We start from the raw sequence: 21336 nt of genomic DNA on the forward strand, positions 1-21336 counted from the left end.
TTGAATAACAGCTCTACATTCATGAGTTGCTTCTATTTCTTAAGCATCTGCTTTTGAAATAACATAGGAATAATGAAAAGTAATGTTTCCTCCAGGTGCTTCAGTTTCCTCCCACATTCCAAAGACAGGCAGTAGGTGGAAATGGCACTCTAAATTGGTCATAGGTGAGAGTGTGAGTGTGTGGTGTGAAAGAACTGGACTAGCCACCAGGCAGTGTAAACACTGACTCCAGATGATTGTCACTGCTGAAGTGATACCCAACCCCATGTGCAAAAAGTGGGAAAAAGGGGTTGTGGATTGAGGGATGTAATGAATTCAGGTTGACTGCAACATATTCATTTAAGTGGCATATAATGCTACTGACAGGAAATTAAGCACTCAGTACTGCTTAACATTTTTCAGCCTCCTTTCTCTGATGACAGAACCTTTGTATCCATTATTTCTAGGAGAAACCAGTACTAAGATGTTATGATACAGCATATAATGAAAATAAAATTTTATACATAGTCCAAAAAGAAATGTAAAACATTTGTTGTAATAAATCTTTAAGCAATACATGCATTCTTAACTGCTATATCTTTCAATTAGACATGCATTTCTAGCAAGGCAAAATTAAATGATTGCAAAGTTAGACATTTGTGCCATTGTGTATACTTATGTCTGTTCACCAGAAGAACAGACTGTGAGGTCCGATATATTGGACTTAATTACAGCGTCTAGCCAGTTACAACCAAAGATTTCTCAACAGAACATGCTGTTGCTGTATAAGCATAAGTTAGGACAGGGTCTGCTTTGTCGCTAGAAAGCACATACCAAAATTAGCATGCTCCTTTTACTGATTTTAAAAATTAATATAGTTTGATTGTTGTAAAATAAAACAGCACACGCTGTATGAAAAGGCTAGTTTCAACTGATAACTCACCTGAACTTTTTACACTGTTGCACAGATTAATAGTGAGGTTCTCAACGATATGACTCAGGAAGGAGAAATCATTGACATTGTACATATGAACTTCATCAGGATCTGTTGCAATCTCTCGCAGTTCACTTTCATCAGCATTTTTAATACCTAGAAAGTTTAACAGAGAATATCAGAGTAAAGAGTTTGCCGCCATAGTCCATAAAAAGTACAATATTTGCAGCAAGCATTATTCTTTACTTTGCAGTTTTGCCCTAAATTACTAGCTTTTACTTGTAGAGTAATACTCTAGAGGACAATACACTGCAATGGTAAACCTGATAAAACCAAAAGCTGTTCCTACAATCATAAAATCATTATTTACAAATATTAACTACCTATTCCTGTAACATCAAAAAGAAAATTCAAATCACCTTCTGCACTCACTGGTATATACCACTGGGACAGATTTTTGTATTTCCACTCTTCTAAACCTCTCAGTTCTGCTTTCCTTACTTCTCTCCTTTGTTATTCTTTCTTTTCTCTCCACCTTTATAAACCCTTCATTATCTTTTGTTGAGATCCACACTTTTGCATACTTTTCTTCTCCTTCTACATACCCCGCAACTGTCCAAACTTTCATAGAATCTCCAGATTTTTGCCATATATTTTGGTCTGTTCTTCATAAAATGTGCAGTTTTCTGACAAATCATTTAGGATTTAGGTAACTAAATGGCACACATTTCAGTTTCAGACTTCATATCCTTTAGAAAATGCATGCTAACACAGATCATGATATTCTAGCAACTTTCTAAGTTTATAAGAGCAATATTTAAAATCTGCCCTTATTTTGGGCATTTGTCCCCCATTATTTTGGGTATAAGATTTCTTGTCCTAACAGATTCAGAGGCATGACTGACTACAGTCTGTAAAACTGCACATTTCTGTATACACTAGTAATAATCCTAACTGTAAAAGAATATATAAATGGAAAACTGTGCTGTGCTATTTAGAAATGTAAACTGTTTTTGCTTTGTGGCCCTAGTACAAGTATCCAAAAACAACAGGAGGACACAAGATAGGCTGCAGGTTATAAAGCTTTATTATACCATGACCCCCCCAAAACGTGCACGCTGATTGGCCAGCGTGCACATTGTAAATCGAGTTATACTAATGGAAAAAGGTCTTTTAAAACACTGTCTCGCTATGTTAAATGGGTTTAACATAGCAAGACAGCTTTAAAATAAGCAACGTAGATCTCCGTTGCTTATTTTAAAGCTGTCTCGCTATGCTAAACCCATTTAACATAGCGAGACAGGTTTTAAAAAAAAAGCAAAGGAGAAAGCAAGATCTCCGTTGCTTTTTTTACTGTTTCGCTATGTTCCATTAGTATAACTCTACTTTTAAAACACTGTCTCGCTATGTTAAATGGGTTTAACATAGCGAGACAGCTTTAAAATAAGCAATGTAGATCTCCGTTGCTTATTTTAAAGCTGTATCGCTATGCTAAACCCATTTAACATAGCGAGACAGGTTTTAAAAAAAAAGCAAAGGAGAAAGCAAGATCTCCGTTGCTTTTTTTACTGTTTCGCTATGTTAAATGGGTTTAACATAGCGAGACAGTTTTAAAATAAGAAACGGACATCTCCGTTGCTTATTTTAAAACTGTCTCGCTATGTTAAACCCATTTAACATAGCGAAAACAGTAAAAAGCAACGGAGATCTTGCTTTCTCCGTGCTTTTGCTCACAGCTCTGATGTACTGCGCAGGCGCAGTACATCAGAACTGCCGGATGCCAGACATCTGCGGAAGGGCAGTAAACAGGCATTATACTATGCCATTATTTAAGAAAAGTAATAGTTTCTTTTCTTAAATAATGTCATGGTATAATAGCAATAACCCACTTCTGGGTGTGGGTAATGCTGTATTTACCCACAGTTGGCTTTGTTTGGTCCCTCGGGCTTTGCCCTCGGGATCAAACCACGCCAACTGTGGGTAAATCCAGCATTACCCACACCCAGGCATGGGTTATTGCTATAATCAGGCACAAGCTCTTTCACATCTGCTTCTTCAGATGCATCTGGTGAAGCAGATGTGAAGGCGCTTGTGCCTGATTAAAGCTTTATAACCTACAGCCTATCTTGTGCCCTCCTGTTGTTTTTGGATACTTTGCTGTAGTTTTGCTGTGGACACAAGGACCTGCATACGAGTGTTTTTTATTGTATTTCCTTATACAAGTTTGTTTTTCTCTAAATGTAAACAATGTCTCTAATCTGTACTTGCCTGTACTAAATAATGACTCCTAAGATGTACTGATATGATGTCACTGTATGTAAACAAAAATGACTCTAAATGTAAACTGCATTTGCTTGTTGTGCTTTTCTCCCCACGAATTTACTGAAGGTGGCTTTTAGCACATTAAAATGCAGTAAACAGAAAAGCAGAGGGAGGCCTGCCATGTGAGCATAGTTTTGTCACCTTTACTTTAGCTGACCCAGAAGCACAAATGAAAAGGGTTGGACATTTGGTTGGAGTTCCAGGTTTCAGATGCCCAGCATAAGCAGTAGGATCTTCTAACCAATGTCTCCATTTCCCTTTTGAAAGGCATGAAGGAATTTTTCAGCGCATAAGGCCCTTGGTAGAGTGTACAGGATAAACAGGCAAGACTTAAAGGATCATGGGAAGCCATTAGATGCCTTAAGCCTAAAATGTGTAGGAGGAACCATGACCATAGTAGCACACTGTGCCTCGTGGTGCCCCTAGATGTTAGATCATATATAGACAAAGAGTTTCCTATTAGTTGCAGTAGGATGTCTTAACTTCCTGCTGATCAGCTTTTTGCCCCATTCTGACAGAAAGAAAGTGCATCAGAAATCTAAAAAAGGAATATATGAGGTTATGATGAGCTATCCACAGCACTGCCAACCCACAAGTCAGTGGTCAGAGGTGGTGCTGCAGAGATGAGTAAACATTTTCTTTATTTGCTATATCTCTTGAGAGCAAAGGTGTTTTGCTGATTATAAGCACTGGCTCTCTATTCAAAGAGGAATAGCTTGCTGGTCACCAGTGTTGGCAGCTTTTGTAAGAGTAAACCTTATGTTCCTTCATCTTGTTTCCCCAAAAAGCAAAGTACAAGGCAGCTACATCTGTACCTTTAACTGACAAGCACTCAGCAAAATGGAAGAAAACTATTGTGATCATTTTTTTCTCAGTTTATACTATTTTTCTACAAAACATGGAAATGTTTTAATTGGTATAATCAAATTGTAATGCATTGGTCCATTATTGTATTTTCCTTTCATCTGCATTAGTGTTTTGCTTAAGGGCTGATGTCTCTCGTGACTGCACAATCCTTCCTCTCTTGTTACACATATCTAGTCATAACCTACACTTCTCACTTTCCCACTATTTCTTTTCTGTCCTACAAGCCTTGATCTAAGACAAAATTTGTAATTTCTTCTTTTTCATGTAATCCTTTTCAGCAGTACAACAGCACCCTGTACTTATTCATACTCATCCATCTAGCTATCAAAGCTTGTCTTTCATTCTCACTAAAATATTTACTACTGACAATTAATGAAAAGCTCCACTGCATTTTATTTCTTTTACTAACTGCACATTCCACTCTATAATAATAATATTATTAACTGTATGATACACTTGCATAAACTATGTTTCACATAGTATCACACAAATTCTCTTTTACTCTTGTTTAATTCTGTTCTACATCCAGTTGCAATTATGTGTAAATGGGCCAGTTCACATTTCTTTGCACAACTAGCGAAAATTTTAACAGGAAATATGTAGTGTTTTTTTTTTTCAAAAATGCTTCTTGTGATATGATGAAATGTATTTGGAACTTAACCAGAAAATGCATACAAAGTGGACCACTTACCAATTGCATACAGCTCAATGTTTTCATTTCGGAGATTCCTTGAAGGTGCTACAATGTCATCCTGTGACTTTCCGTCAGTGATGAGCACTCCAATTTTGTGGACATCTGGTCTCATACCAACCTCTGTTTTGAAATTGTTCTGCAGGATGTATTTTAAAGCCAACCCTAAAAAGGTAAACAAATATGAAGAAAATAATTAGTCCAACAATGATTAACCAGAGGACACACCAATGAACAATTATGACAGTTTATTAAACAGCAAGCAGATTTAACTAGTATTAAGCTGTCTCAGTTAAAGTTGTACTAGACACAAGTTGCACAAATGTTTATGTGCCTAAATCTGTGCCCTTTGATGCCATCTCCCCAGCCAGTCATCTAAATAAATATGACATTAACAAGAGTTAGTACAATCCACATCCACAAAACCTAAAATCTCATTAGGTAATACTGTTAATCTCCTGTACCCCATGATCCTTTAGAAGATTGGCTTCTACTGTTTTTGTTTTATGGTAATTTCCACTGTGGCTCAGTAAGGGGAATACAGTAGCTGGGTGGTTAATACCATAATCACTATTATCATCAGTCCCCTTTTTCAACACTTTTTTCTACATGGTGTTTTAGTGGTCTTGTCACGATCCATTGCCCCTGCCTACCTTCTTCTTCTTCTGTCATGCCTGACTGTCACAGGTCTGATCTCATGCAGTCCATCCATCTCTTTGCTGAACATCCTCATTTCTTCGAACTTTCTTCCTGTCTGTCCCAAATCCTTTTCACATGCTTGTCTTCTGCTTTCATATACATGTGCCTGAGCCACCATAATCTTTTTTTTTTTCCAACCTTTTCTGAACTGGACCTACCTGGCTTCAGCTTTGATATTGTTATTTCTTTGCCAGTCCCAGAGTATGCATAACATAACCTGTCTCAGGCACTTTACCGCCATCAACCCCAGCTTCCTCAATTGCTCTGCCCTCACAGCCAGGGATTCTGTGCTGTGCAGAAGTTCTGGTCTTGACACCATTGTGTACACCTTACATTTTAGCTTCTTTAGCACTCTTCTGAGTCACACTAGCCTGACATGCTGATGACAGTTGGCTGCAGCCCTTCTGATTCTAGCTTTGACGTCCCCATTCAGACTTCCCTTATCCTCAGCCACCCCTCCCAGATATTTGAAGCTGTTAATCACTTCCACTATTTTCCCTTCCATCTCAGTTTTCAGCTTGTTCTGATTCCCCCTTTTGCTTCCATGACTAGTGTCTTGTCTGTACTCAGTTTCATCCCATGTGCCTTTAGTTTGATAAAGTTTCTGTTCAGAGTCTGCCTGCAATGCCACATTAGCTGTATACAGCAGCTTTGTTGCTCTTTCACCTCTGACCTGTTCACTAATGTGGTCCATCTTCAGTATGAACAGCTGCAGGCTCAGTTTTGAACCCTGAGGCACATCCACTCTCATGGGGAACCACTCTCTGAGTCAAAAAGCTATCTGTACTTGTATTATTGAGTATATCTACATTGCCTGCTCTAATTCTACTAATGTTTCTGGGACTTTGAACCATTGCAGGACTGCCCAAATCAGCTTTCCTGGACCTTTGTAATGTGATTTGTCCAAATCTATTTTTTTTTCTCATCTCCAGCTTCTTCTCCACTTCCTGTCTGACTACAAACATTAGATGAATTGTACTGCATCCTGATTTGAATTCAAACTGCTCATATCCCATCTTAGTTTATATTACTCTGCATATTTTTTCATCAATCTCCCTCATTACAAGCTCTTCTGCTCAGGCCCTGCTGATAAATACTCATGGATCTAGTAAAGCCATATTCCTTTCCCAGTGCAAATTCCTCTTTCCTGTTTAGCTCAGAACTAGCTTTGGTCTGGTCACTGTTCCCTATAAAAGGAATGCACTGTGGTTACCCAGAGATATTCCCCTCTTAAATTACTTCCTTTCTCTTCCTCTTCTTTGACTGCAAGAGCATGCATTTGGACTTGGTCTCATAGTACATTTGTCTTTCATTGTATAAAAAAGTGGTACTGCTTCCCCTTATACAACTCCCCTTATAAATATAAACACATCAAAATCAAGTATAGTTCCCCTTCTCTGCAACCATCTCTTCAAGCAAACAAAGACTTCAGGAAAGTAGTAACATCTGCCAGTGAGTGAACTGGCTGTCCTGTGCTTCTAGTGAATCTGTTCCATTCCAGGTAGTGAAAAGGAACTGCTGAGTCACCATAGAAATTAAATTCTGTACTGAAATGGGAGCTTGAATTCTGTGGTATCACCCAAGAAAGCTTTAGTTTGTCAGGCTAAGAACTAAAAAAAATAAATAAATAAATAAATAAATAAAAACAGGAGAAAGAATGTGACTACACCACAGAGGTATACTAGATGTCATGGAAGTAGAAGAATGGGTTACCATAAGGTTACCAGTGGCTTTACCTTCACACAGGAAAGGATAGCGACATCAGCAGTAAATGGCATACTGCGTGATCATTATGGCAGGCTTCTCTTTCGGGAAAGATAATTAATTAATATAATTAATGGGATGCAGGTTTCTGATGGGTCACAAGGTGTATAATGAACAGTTACATGGGTGGGATTTGGTTAACTGCAGACAATCATGATACTGACTTTATCAGCACTGGGTGTAAAATAGGCATAGAGATCTTACTGAGAAAAAAAAACAAATCATGTAAGCAATGCAGGGACTCACCAGAATATGCCTGGCTAATCCAGAAGTCATCTTTCTAAATCTCTTTTTATGGCTTTCTGATTTTCCGTAATGTTTACTATGGACAAAAAATATTTAAGGTAGTATGCTGTCTATTAAAAACAGCAAATATGTGTTAATAAGATTTTTTCAATGAAATGGTGGCAGCACAAAGGTGTAAAGCTGCAATGCTCCATTTTCTGTTTAGGAACATGTGTGTATCCAAGGAAAGAAGATTTTTGAATTCCCACCATATAGAAAACAGAATACATTTAAAATGCTGAATGGCCAAAACAGAGACTACAAAAGATTAAAGCTCAAAACCCAGAAAAAAATGACACACATTCTATTCCAGGAGACAAGCCACTCCTGCACCCCCACACCCCTGACTAATTACATATACCAAATCTAAGATCTCACTACAATGAGAAAAAGTGAAAAAAACACTCCCTAATGTAAAGCAATCTTGTCAACTTACTGTTTTTGACCTTTTGTTGTTGATCTTATACTGTTTGGTGTTTTATCCATTCAGCATTTTAAATGTGTTCCATAAAAAAACTGCACTGTATAAATTGTGCATGGTGTGTACATGTGTGTGTGTGTGTGTGTGTGTGTGTGTGTGTGTGTGTGTGTGTGTGTGTGTGTGTTTGTGTATGTGTGCATGAGGGTGTGTGTGTGTGTGTGTGTGTGTGTGTGTGTGTGTGTGTGTGTGTGTGTGTGTGTGTGTGTGTGTGTGCGCGTTTGTGTATGTGTGCATGAAGGTGAGTGTGTGTATACATGTATGTGCTAAATTGCACTACCTATGAAATATGTTTAGCCTTCTCCTTCAGTGACCAAAGAAAAAGAAGTGGCAACTACAATAATCTTGTAGGTTGCATTATTTTCAAGTAATGCATACATAATATGAATCAAAACATTCACCACCTAAACAAAATCATTCTTAGCACTGTGAGAGACTTTTCACACTGACATTTTTGTGGGAAACTGCCTGACAACAGCATCTTTTAATAAAATGATTGATTGTAATAAGCCATCTGAAAATGGAACTGTGCAGTTGACTACATGACTTCTGCAAGTGTCAGTACTGCAAAGTCACAACCCTGAAACAGACCACTACAATGTGGAAAAAGATGACCCCCCCACACACACACACACACACACACACCAAGTTGCAGCAGCTTAGGACTTGGTTATAGTGGTTGGGATCAGCGAAATAGAAAAGGAAATAAACAGATAAAGTAGATGGCACTAATGTAAGGATTGCTTTACATTAATTGGAAATAATGACAGAATAATGCTTCATAGTGCACAAAACAAGACTTAGCAAATTAATACACTAGGAAATTCATGTTAAAATCAGTGTTTTCTACACATGAGATTAAATTGTGTAAACACTTCAGCATAGCTTCCTTACCTGTTAAGGTATTGCCCCCTTTATATGGTAAGTTTCCAACAGCATCCAATAAAGACTGTTTAGTTCGATGTGCATTCAAGTGCCACTCAGTCCTTGGATCTCCACTGTACTGTGCAAGACCTAAATAAGAAAAGTACATATCATTATGATTATAATGTAGTTGCATAATATCATAATATGACTAAAATCACAAAAAAATCAAGTAGAGCTTACCAATCTGAACTTTTCTAGGACCAATATCAAACACTCCAACAATATCAGCAATGAATTTTCGGACAGATTTGAAATTCAGTCGCCCAATACTCCAGGAACCATCTACCAGAAGCACAATATCTGCAGGAGCTGTTGTGATACATTCTGGACCTGTCATACAGAAATCACAAATATGAGCTGGGAACTAGAACAATGTTCCTTACTTTATATACATGCTAATGAAAAGATGTATGTAATGGAAGTGGCATATTTATTTTTTTACATGAAGAAAAGAGTATTACTTGGTGTCTGGTGACAAATGTGCAAATGATTTTCATTTCCAGAACAACTGAAACAAGATATCCTTTGAGGTGACACAGTGGTGCAGCCATTGGTGTTGTGTTGTTGCCTCATAGTACTTGGTTCTCAGTTTGGTACTCAGCTGGGGATATCTTCCATGTCCCTTTCTGCATGCCCCATGTATCCATATGCCAGTGTTGGTTTTTTACTGAATGCTCATGTTTCCTCCCCCATTTTAAAGATGTACTGTAAATGAAATGGTGATCCTCCAAACTGCCCATAAATAAGTGTGTGTGTGTGTGTGTGTGTGTGTGTGTGTGTGTGTGTGTGTGTGTGTGTGTGTGTGTGTGTGTGTGTATGTATGTGTTACACAGACCCTAAAATAGGCTGGCACCTCATCTAAGGTTAGTTTTTCTGGCTTGTTCTCTCTCACTGAATAGGTTCAGGATCCGCATAAACTTGGAATCTTTTAAGCAGGTAGTGGGAAAATGGAAATAAATGAAATAAATAAATAACAAATGTCTTCATCATATGTGTGTGTTCACATTGCTCATTTAGGCTATATTTTTAGATTAATTTACTACAGCCATATTTTGTTTCCATCTAGTTTTAAGTGAAAATTTAACAGCAAAACAATTCCATTGTGAAGAAATTATAATGCACAGATGGTGCAGAAGTTTCCACAACTTGACATAGCAAGAGAAGCACAAATATCAGAAAATAGAGGAAACACTATGCCCACAAAAGGCACATACAAAACAGACACAGGGAAGACAACATAAAATACTCAACAGGACAGTAAATGTGCATGCACACACACAAACATTAACAACATTCATTTAGAATCTCAATTAGAACAGATTGAGATTCTAGTGTAATACACTTTGAAAATACTAAAATCAAACTACACATTGCATGAGGAGTTTGGAAGAAAGTTTATTCAAAAGACATAAACATATTGAGTCATTGTTTGTTTGATTTCCAGATCTTGTTACCATCGCATTTTTTGGAATCCAGTCATCATTGCTTCTAGTCTTTGCATGGAAACCATTCCAGTTGCAAGTCACACTTATCACTGTTGGAGGTTTACATGCTTCACATTACAAAGCTCATTCTGCAACAACAGCAATGACTTATCCATGCACCTGGGGATTAAAAGTATTTTCTCATCTGTACAAAAATAGAAATCTAAATGCATTATTGTCAGAAAGAAACAACACAAAGTAACTGAGCCTGATTTTAATGGAGACTGGAAGAAGGCAAACTATCATCTAAATACTGAAACTAATTTATTCTGTTTGTTGAAGGATTAACACTTTGACTATGATGTTTACACATTCTCAGATGCATTTCAGTAACATTAGCTATGCAGTACAGCCATACCAAATAAGAAGAATAAATGTCATCAAAATATCAGCTTAGGTTTTATGAACTTTATGATTCTATTTATGGCCAAATATTTCAGTCTTATGAAATATTTCCCCTATTGCAAGTCAGTCACATCTATAAATCCTATTAACTATTGATTCACTTTATTTTCTATACTTTAACAGCTTCTAACAAATGATGACCCGCAACACATGGAGTATTATGTTCAGACACTACATCCTCAAAGGAGGGCATGAACACCAGGTTCAGAAGTTCCTGAAAGTGTTATTTCTAACTACTGACAGTGTCTCAATCACAAATCAATGTTTTTCCATCCTCACTGTGAACACCATGGGCAAACATCCACACTTTCATCCTGTGTCACTGAGCTGTTTGGCAGAACCCATTTGAGGCCATCTAGAAATCATTCCTCATGGCCTCACCAAAGTTCTTTATACCCACACTTTCAGTTTGGTAACTGCCTTCATAAACTGTTTGTACTTACAGAACCCCCCACATACACACTAACCATGTATGTATGGCCTTTCTATTTAACTTGATGGCTGTGCCAAGCCATAATTTACAGAGCTGTTGAAGTGTCTCACAGATTCTCCCACTCAGATCATCTCTCCCAAGTTTAAGAACTTTTCCTGTGTAACATTGATTTGTTTTCTTTCATACAATCTTAAAAGCATCCTGTTAATTGTTCTTTTATCACTGTGTTCCAAGAATAAGAAATAATTTGTGCCCAAGTTAAAATTAATTCATCTGGGTCCATTTTTTGTATAGATAATACAGCTAGAAAAACTCAGTTCTAGATGACGTCTGCACTTTTTTTGATGAAACACTATTTTTGTAGTCATGTTCTACTTTGTTACTACTGCCTGTACCTAGAATACTTTTACTTATCTCAAACATTCTTCCTACAGCATTTACCTGATGACATACCTGAAGTTATGAGTGTGCCTCCTTCTGTAATCCCCACTAATGTAAGGCTCTCTATTTCACTGTTAAACTTGAAATTTTCATTCATATCTTTCTCCCTCAGTGACTTTTCGCAGGAAAAAAAAATGCCAGCTTCTTCATTAAGCACTCATCACAAAAGTCAGTCAAAACTCTCATCATGTGGAACCCAGTACTATAGCACAAGTCTGTATGCAAACATTTTCTTGATAACGGAAGCATTTTTTTCATCAGTTTGTTGTGTGGCACAGTCACAAAGATCTTGATGGAATTTCAGTGGCTGATGTCCAACGACATATTCCCTAGACCGGTCATTTAGTCAAACAAACATAAATTACTTTGACCTGGCATAAGCTTCCTCCCTCCCTCCCCCCTCTGAATCGCTTTTGTTGGTGTTTTGTGACCCACAAACACAAATTATTTTGGTATCCTTTCCTTTAATACGATTTACGTTGGTAACTGCATTGTTTGTTTGCAGTAACCAAAAGGCCATTTCTTCAAATTGCCTTTATTTGCTCTGAGCTTGTACAGCCTCAGAGCATGTTCTATTAAATTAGGGGTTGCATGAGTGACATTCTCTGGATGCCCTGTATGAGGGGTCAGGGCTTCTCCCCACTCACTCAGGGTTTTTGCTTTTAAGTTCTTTCTTATTTCCCTTAAAATGGTCCATTGGTTAAGATGTACTTGAAATATTATATTGCATCTACATGAAGTATTTTCTTACCAGTAAATTATGAGACTTGCTCCTGCAAACCTTTCTTGTATTGCTGTTCTTACATAGAACATGGTATTTCTGTAAAGTTTCCAGACAACTTGATTAACATCATAAACAAGCAGGCATTGAATATGATATCTATTAACTTAAGTAAAGGTCTGCCCAATACAGATGCTTGCTAAGTAGGCGCATTCTTGTTACCTGCTCCTATTGTGCTTATTTTTCCTGTTTTACTTATCAGTCTATCCTGGAATTATGAGTTATCATCTATTCTCTTGTATCTTTTTTAGGATTCAACCACCCAGTCTGGTTCAATATATTTTTTTTTTTATTAGATTGACTGGTGGTTGTGTAAATGCACTAAATGGAAATGTCATACATTATTTATGTCCAACTAAAGTAACCGACTGACAAACACTATGTGCAGTTCCCTGAAAGAGTTATATCCAGTGTTGCTTGTGCATGGTCCTGCTGTAAAATGATTCATAAAATGAATGTCACTGATGTCAGGGCTGCAGATGAGCAGTCCAGTGCAAAACGCCTTTAAAGAACTAAGTTTCAAATTGCCTGAGACACCCCATGACTACTACCTAGTCCACAGTCATGGAAGGAAGCAGTTTATAAAGCTTTCACCCTCCATTGTCATGAGTATGGCCCAGGTTACATTAGCATATTAAGCTAATGCAGGGATCCTGTGCAGTAAGAGCTACTGTTGGCTGGGAAACCAACAAATCACTACTGGAGTTGGGAATGGAGTCTGGTTGTAGTAACAAGCTTACCTGTACCACAAGACTCCATTTCTGGTAGTTTCATTTTCCTACCATGCAGAGTATTTCTTGCTTTTATTGCAGAGCTGATGTTGATTATGTGTGGTGGGGTGGTAGGATGACTGCAATCATAACCACTACCCCAGCTGCATGTAGGTGTTTCCCTCTGTGGGACTGGAGTGTTGTTAGTGAATTGCGTATAATCCTGAGGAGGGTTATTTACATTTAAACACCATGTATAGAGTACTAGGTTTGTACAATAAGATAAGACTACATACAACGTCATACCTATTTTATAAGAACTTTGCTAAATACTAAATGGCTTTGGTATGTTGTTCTACATTGATATACGTGTGTGTGTGTGTGTGTGTGTGTGTGTGTGTGTGTGTGTGTGTGTGTGTGTGTGTGTGTGTGTGTATGTGCAGATGAGTGTGTACGTGCATGTGTGTACTATGCATTTTCAAATTCACTCAGAGATTCTATCCCACTTAGCACCTTAGGAGTGATGTACTAACTTTCTAAGAAGCTTTCTATAAGAAAGCACTTTGTCAAATTTTGCCTGAACTAACCATCAGATGTAAATGTGAAGTGATGCCTTACTTAAATGGTCTGCATAGATCAGGAGCTCATACAAATCTGCCATAAAGTGAAGTACCAGCATTAATCTTAGTGAGTAAATATGTGCAGCTGAAAACATGGAAAGGAAAATATAAATTTTAAGCAAAAATAAGGAAAGAGCACTTGAACTGCCTCAGCTACCTATCTCCATACAAACTGTATAACATGAAGACTCCAGGTAAGCTTTATTGTCCACCCTCCAACAGAATTATTTGTTTTCTATAACATCACTAATGTATTGCTAAATTATTTTAATCTGTCTCTGACCAGACAGTCTATTTATGAAGACTGATACAATAATCCAAATCTCTTTCTATAAAAAGGTTTTGCCTCATGCTTTCCCTGGGTTGAAAGTTTCAGATATATAAGCTATTATTCACCAAATGGTCTGTATTTCTAGACAACTGTTACAAGGCTGCAACAATGTAAAGTAACACCATAATCTCTATAATGTTTCTTTTTGAGTCGTTGTAGGCAGATGGAACACACATTCTCTCTCTTTGAAACTGATTCAAAAGATACGACCCTTCAGGACATCAATATCACTGCTTACCCCACACACACGGGTCTACTTCATAACCTTGAAATTTCAAAACATTGAATTTCATAACATTGAGACCAAAACATCTAAATCCCAAAACACTGAAAACCCAGAACATTGAAAACTCAAAACACTGAAAGCGTGCTTCATAACATCGAAAACTACAATGCATATCTAAATAACATCCTCTCCATCTATAACAACACCTAACAAACAAACTTTCTACTACATTGCAAGCCCCCCTGCACCTCCCAGGTGGGGGCCTCTGCCCCCCACACCCCTTGTAAGTTAAATATACCAACTCCACGATCGCACTACAGTGGAAAAAAGTTAATTTCCTAACCTCACTGTATCACAATCACCATACACTGAGGTTAGGAAATTAACTTTTTTCCACTGTAATGCAATCTTGGAGTTGGCATATTTCATTTACGGGGGGGCAGAGCCCCCCACATGCGGGGTGCAGGGGGCTTGTCCCCCTCGGATCTGACTCAGCCTTATACGCAAGCTCGAGGTCTTCCACTAGCTCGTGGCTAAAAAAACATATCCCACAATGCATCAGGAGAGCTCCTCAGATCTTGTTTGCAGATAAAAAAAGAATATTAAATAATTTCTTAGACATCAAAGAGGAAGCAAGAAGGTCAGAGAGCATTAATAGCCAATATATCAACTCAGTCTTCTAGGAGCAGAAGGCTAAGGGAAAGGAGGGTGGGATGTAAGAATGGACAATATACATGGAATGTTATGGTGAGTACATAACGTCTTTCTGTGTTGTTGTCCTATCTTACCTTCATTCTTAGCAGTTTGGGACAGCGTCTCTAGCACCATCTTTCTTGGGTGGCTCAAGGGAGTAGATTCTTCAGAATAGTGGACCCCAAAGGAAGGTTCCTGGAGGCCAAATCCACTTTGTAACGAGTGATAAAGGTATGTGGTCTTTCCAATGTAGCTGCAGCATAAATAGTATCAATTGGCAGTCTAGCCCAAAAAGCAGAAGAGGTTGTTATGGCTCTTTTAGAGTTACCTTTCACTTTATGGAGGAGCTCTTTATTTTGAGTTCTGTAAGTAAAGGTAATGCAATCTGATAGCCATTTTTAAAGTGTGACTTTAGATACAGGAGCACCTTTCTTCGAGTCTGAGAAGGATATAAATAATTGATCAATTCATTCATTCTGAAGTCCTTTGTTCTGTGTAGGTAAAAGTGTGATTGTCTATGTACATCCAGTTGGTGGAACATATATTCTGTCTTATTCGCATAGTTGGGGAAAAAATGGTAGTTCTATGGAATGGCTTAAGTTGGCTTCTGAACATACTTTGGGTAGAAAGGATGGGTTTGTCCACAGGGATACTCTATCTCTGTGGAAAATCGAGTATGGAGGCTTTATTGACAAAGCTTGTAGTGCTGAAACTCTTCTGGCAGAGGAAATAGCTATCAAAAAAATGGTTTTCCATGTCAGGTACTTAAGATCACATGATGATGCAGGTTCAAAAGGGAGGGGAATCAATCAGGATAAAACAAAATTCAAGTCCCGAGGTGCTGAAGGGGCCCCAATAGGAGGTCTTAATAAAAGAGTACCTCTAAGAAAAGCTTTGCAAAGTCTGTTAGATATCACAATGAGGCCGGAATTTCCAAAATGAAAATTAGAAGTTGCTGCTAACTGAACTCGAATAGTAGCAGCATCTGCACCCTCATTAAATAACTTTGTTAAGAATTCAAGAATGGAAGCAACTGGGGCAGAAAAAGGGTCAACGCGATTGTCCAAGGCCCATAGAGAAAATCTTTTCCATTTACTTCTAGATAACTTTCTCGTCAAAGCCTTATGACAGGAAATCAGAATAGGTTTCACTGAAGAAGAGAGCTCAGGGGGCCTGGCTATGGTTGAAATCGGAGCAGCCAAGTTGTCAACTTGAGGATTTGAAGAGAAGAATGGAATGTTCCTGATGCATGAATCAGAAGGTCCGGAACTGGGTCCAGAATCTACGACTCCTCCTGAAGATGGGGCCACAGGAAGGGGAACCATATTTGACGAGGCCAGAATGGGGTGATGAGTATCAAGTCTCTTCCCAAGTGATTGGTTTTCTGAAGAACTCTGGATATCAATGGGATATAAGGAAAGGCATAGAGGAGACCCGAGGGCCAATCATGTACAAGTGCAACCCTTGGTGACTCCCCCAGAGGGGGATTAGAGCAGTTGTTTTAGAGACCACTTGTGAGGCATCAGAATCACTATGCTGAGTCTGTTTGCAATCACAGTGGATTTCCCCAGGATATGCATTGCTACTAGAAAGCGTTGGGAGGGGATTGCCCAGTGCCACACTCTCAGGACCTCTCGACAAAGGGGTAAGATCTGGTTCCTCTTTGTTTATATACCATACAACTGACATGTTGTCTGTCTGTACTGCAATAGTCCCTAGGGAAAGAGAGTCCTAAAATGCTTGCAATGCTAGAAGCACCACTCTCATCTCTATGACATTGATGTGCAAATGGGCCTCATGTTCCTGCCAAGTTCCTTGGACTGTCCTTCCCAGATAATGTCCCCTCCCCACCCTATCTGTGACGCATCCGTGGTCAATATGTCTAATGGTTGGAGAAGTACAAAAGGCGGCCTAACGTCACATGAGTAGAATCTAGCCACCAGCAAAGATCTTTCTTGCAGGATTCCATCAGTAATATCTTGTGGGACATGGGCAGCTCTTGCACTGACCACTGAGTGGAAAGTATCCACTGGAGGATTCTCATGTGCAGATGCCTTATGGGGATTAGGGTTATTGCTACTGCCATGGTCCCTAAGATTTTCAGAACTGTTTTCGTTTGTACTTTTTTCTTTGGAAGGAGGATCAAGATCTGATGTCGAAGAACTCTTATCCTTTCTAGAGGAAGTTTGGCTATCATTTTTGTTGTCTCTAGTTCTGCTCCTATAAAAATAATCCGCTGAAATGGCAGCAAGGCACATTTTTTTATAGTTTATAGTAATCCCTGATTGAGAGCAGAGGAGCAGGGTAGTGTCTCTCACTTGAGTTAGTAGATGCTCGGTGGTGGCAGTTAGCAGCCAGTCGTCTAGGTATGGAAACACTCAGAATCCTAGGCATCTCAAGTGAGCCAGGACTACTGCCATACACTTGGTGAACACTCTGGGACCTGTAGTGAGACCAAAGGGCAGAGCTCAAAACTGATAGTGACTGGCTCCCAGCCAAAAGCGCAGGTGTCTCCTGGATCACCTGTCCATTTTTATGTGGTAGTACACATCCTGGAGGTCTATGGAGCACATCCAATTGTCTTGTCCCAAGTATAGGAGTACAGACTGCAGTGTTACTGTCCGGAACTTGAACTTCTTTACAGATTTGTTTAGGTTGCTGAGATCCAGAACTGGTCTCCAGTCCCCTGTTTTCTTTGGAACTAAAAAGAATCTTGAGTAAGTTCCAGATCCTAATTGGTCTGCGGGGACCGAATGGATGACTCTTTTGTTTAGCAACTTTTGAATTTGTAGCTCTGCCTGTTCCCTTTGAGTGGGTGGAACATCCGGGATCGTCTTTAAATTTAGGGCAGGGAAGGAAAAGGGAACGAAGTAGCCTCTAAATATGATGCTTTGTACCCACTTGTCTTTTGTTATTTTTAGCCAGGCCTCTGGGTACAAAGATAGATGGTCTTCGACTGCCTCCAGAGATGGACAGGTGGGTCTCTTTTTAGGAGCACTGAAAGAGGTTACCAAAGAAAGATTCTCTGTTGCCCTGGTTCTGTGGACCCCCTCTGCCATGAGGTCAGCGTCTTCCATTATCACTTCCCCCTCTGCCTCTAAGGGAAGGATCATCACATGTGTCTTGGAAAGCTCTCTGCGATTTTCAAAGCCACATTTTTACACCTTTCTGACCTTTGGGATAAGGTCTAGTAGTTAGGGAAAAACAGACTTCCACAACAGAGAGAGTATTTCCTTCCTGCCTGCACCTGGTAAGTGTGTTTTTCACTTTCGGCCTGAAGAGAGATGAGCCATCAAATAGGGCGTACAAAGAAAGATTTAAAGGCTCTGCAAAATCACACAAGCGCATCCAGGAATATCTCCTCAAGGAAATCCCAAACCTGCTGCTCTGCTCTCTCCATCTGCAGCATAAGAAATCAGCCTCATGATGGAGTTAACTACTGATTTTAAGGTAGAGAGCTGAGTGGAAACATTATCTGCAACCCTTTCAGCTACTGAACCATGGAGAGTATCTCCTAGCTCTTTTAGGAGATATCTCTGTAATCTTATAAAATGGGTAAGGTAGTTCAGCGATTGAATGGCAAAAGTCGCTGAAGAAAAAAATGCGCTTTCCATATCTGTCCATTGTACAAGACTCTTTGTTCAGTGGATGGACAGACAAGGATGTCCCTCAGATTTCCTTCTTGCTGCCTGCCGCCACCACCATAGCATCTATTGGGACTGCCTTGGTCAAGAAGGTTTTGTCAGCCAGGGAAGTAATAAACTTTTTTGGCCTCCGAGGAACAGGTTCCACCAAATCTGGAGACTCCCACACCTTCCAAGAGACCAGATCCATGAGCTCATCAAAAGGTGGAGACACCCAAGTGGGGGAAGGGCGAGATCCAAAAGCCTTCATTTATATGGACTCCTTATCTGAAGGGTTGATGGGCTTCCAGCCAACTCTCTGTTTTAGTATTTCAACGATGTCTGCAAAGTAGACATCCTCAGAAGGCACCATGGGGACCTCTCAGCGTCATTGTGGTCAGTATCAGATGTGATGGACTCTTCTGGATAATCTAAATGCTTCCTCTTGCATAATCTCTTCTGAGGGACCTCTTCAGGGGGGTATTCTGGAGAGGATTCAGAAGAGTGGGGTGCACCCTGAGGGGTGTCCTGAGGCCTAGAATTTCCATGTCCCTGTGGATCAAAGGTCGTAGAGGCAGACATCAGTGCCTTAGGGGGAAGAATATCTGAAGATGACCATGGAACTGCCTGTGGAGACAGTACTCTCCTCATTACCACAAAGGCCCCTCGCCCCTGCTCCGTAGAGATCCCTGGATCCAAAGAAGCCGAGGGAGCCCCCATAACCAAGGATGATGGCTCGGATGCAGCAGTAGGAGCTGAGCTCACCTGAGCTGATGCCCTGAGAGGCAAGATCAGATCCAACTGTCCAGTCAGACTCACCTCCCCAGACCTAACTGGGGAGCATCGCCGCCTAGGCTCCTCAAGTTCCGATGGAGCTGAGGATGTCAGAGCAATGATCGGTGCTGAAGATGCCAAATTAGGTCTCATTTCCAAAGTTTCCATCAGTATCAGCTCCAAACATTCCGGCTCCAAAGTCCAGGATTAGATAAGAGGAGGAATTGTAGCAGAAGAGGAGGATGCCATTGGATTTGAATCCCTCGAGGTTGGATCCAATAACAATTTGGCCAGCACCAGAGTCCTTAACATCCTCTGTACCACTCGAGCCACATCACTGTCTGACAGGCTCCTAGAACACCGAGATGAAGGGGCTGGAGATTCGGGGGTTGTAATATAGGTGACCTCAGAGTTGGAGAAAACAGCTCCAATACTGGGAAGCGGCTCCAACTCTCAATTACGTTTGGCACTGAGGAAGAAGATGTTGTCGGTGCCGGTGACTTCTCAGAACTGGTAGGCTTCAGATCCGGAGATGCAATTTTTGTTAATTTTTTTGGCAGCTCTGATGGAGCACTGGAAGAAGATGAAGATCTTTTTTTCAGTTCCTCTATCAGACTTTGAGGAAGGTGATTTTGAAAAACCCTGACTCTCTTGAATAGCCCCTGAAAAGGGGGTCTTCAGTAATCCTCTCAAAATAAGCTTGTTCTTTCTCTCCAACAGAACACTCTGAGTGAACTAATAACAAATAGAGCAGGTCTCCTGGTGAAGAATAGCTCCTAAACTGTAAATGCAAATTGTGTGTCTGTCAGTAATGGACATCTTCTGGCCACAATCGTCACATTTTTTTAAATCCAAACTGCTTTGTATTTTTATCCTTAGAAGACATTATTAAGCACGCAACAGGGTATATATATATATATATATATATATATATATATATATATATATATATATATATATATGGTTTCATATTGTTTATTTGAATGGAAAAACATTTTCCGTTCCAATAAATGAATAGTAATACTGAAAGTAAAAAAAAAACTAATGTTGACAATGTCGAACCAAATGCTCCACACATTTGACTCGACATTGTTGTCAAAACCACCACGTGATAGCCATATAGGAGCTGATGTAAAACAAACTCCTATATGGCTATCACGTTTTTGAAGGGGGCCAAGCCCCCCTGCACCTCCCACGCCCACCCCCTTACTTATATATTCTAACTCGGAGATCGCACTACAGTGGGGATGTGGATGAATTTCTACTCCCCACTGTACCACGATCTCTGTGCAGATAGTCAACTTACATTTATGCGAATGCAGTTGTGCATTCGCATAAGTGGAGTTGACTATCTGGTGCAAAACTGTTTGTGCATTCGACACTGATTTTTGGCACATTGCAGCCAACAGAATGTCGTTCGCACAAACAATAGTAAACCATATATATATATATATATATATATATATATATATATATATATATATATATATATATATGTGTGTGTGTGTGTGTGTGTATATGTAGAATGTCACACAACAACAACAAAAGTTTTTTTTTAACTAAGAAGAGCAATAACTAGAGAAAAATAGAGATAATTAGCCCTCTAACTTAGGGGAATGGCAACAGCTCTCTAATTTAAATGAACTGCTGCACACTCAAAAAAAAAAAAAAAATATATATATATATATATATATATATTTTATATATATATATATATATATATATATATATATATATATAAAAACAATATTTTAAACCAAGAAGTGAAGAAAAAAGCCCTCTAACTTAAATGGGCTGTAAATAAGCTTATAGTAAGTGGGGATAGGGAGAAAAAATGGCCCACAATAGACGACAGACAACCAGCTGAAA

At 39.3% G+C, this 21336-nt stretch overlaps 1 protein-coding gene across 3 annotated transcripts in view; it reads right to left on the reverse strand.

Moving 5' to 3' along the window:
• Positions 1-21336, reverse strand: part of COL12A1 (collagen type XII alpha 1 chain) — a 589904-nt gene that overhangs the window by 386443 nt on the left and 182125 nt on the right. For all 3 annotated transcript variants that reach the window (XM_044063907.1, XM_044063925.1, XM_044063915.1), the window contains 4 exons: positions 9127-9276; positions 8914-9033; positions 4794-4958; positions 923-1069 (listed from right to left, as the gene is read on the reverse strand). In XM_044063907.1, the coding sequence (XP_043919842.1) occupies positions 923-1069; positions 4794-4958; positions 8914-9033; positions 9127-9276 (582 nt within the window). The remainder of the gene's footprint in view (positions 1-922; positions 1070-4793; positions 4959-8913; positions 9034-9126; positions 9277-21336) is intronic.

Source organism: Protopterus annectens, chromosome 1.part0 (assembly GCF_019279795.1).
Source record: "Protopterus annectens isolate FY-2018-M chromosome 1.part0, PAN1.0, whole genome shotgun sequence".
Classification (NCBI taxonomy): domain Eukaryota; kingdom Metazoa; phylum Chordata; order Ceratodontiformes; family Protopteridae; genus Protopterus; species Protopterus annectens.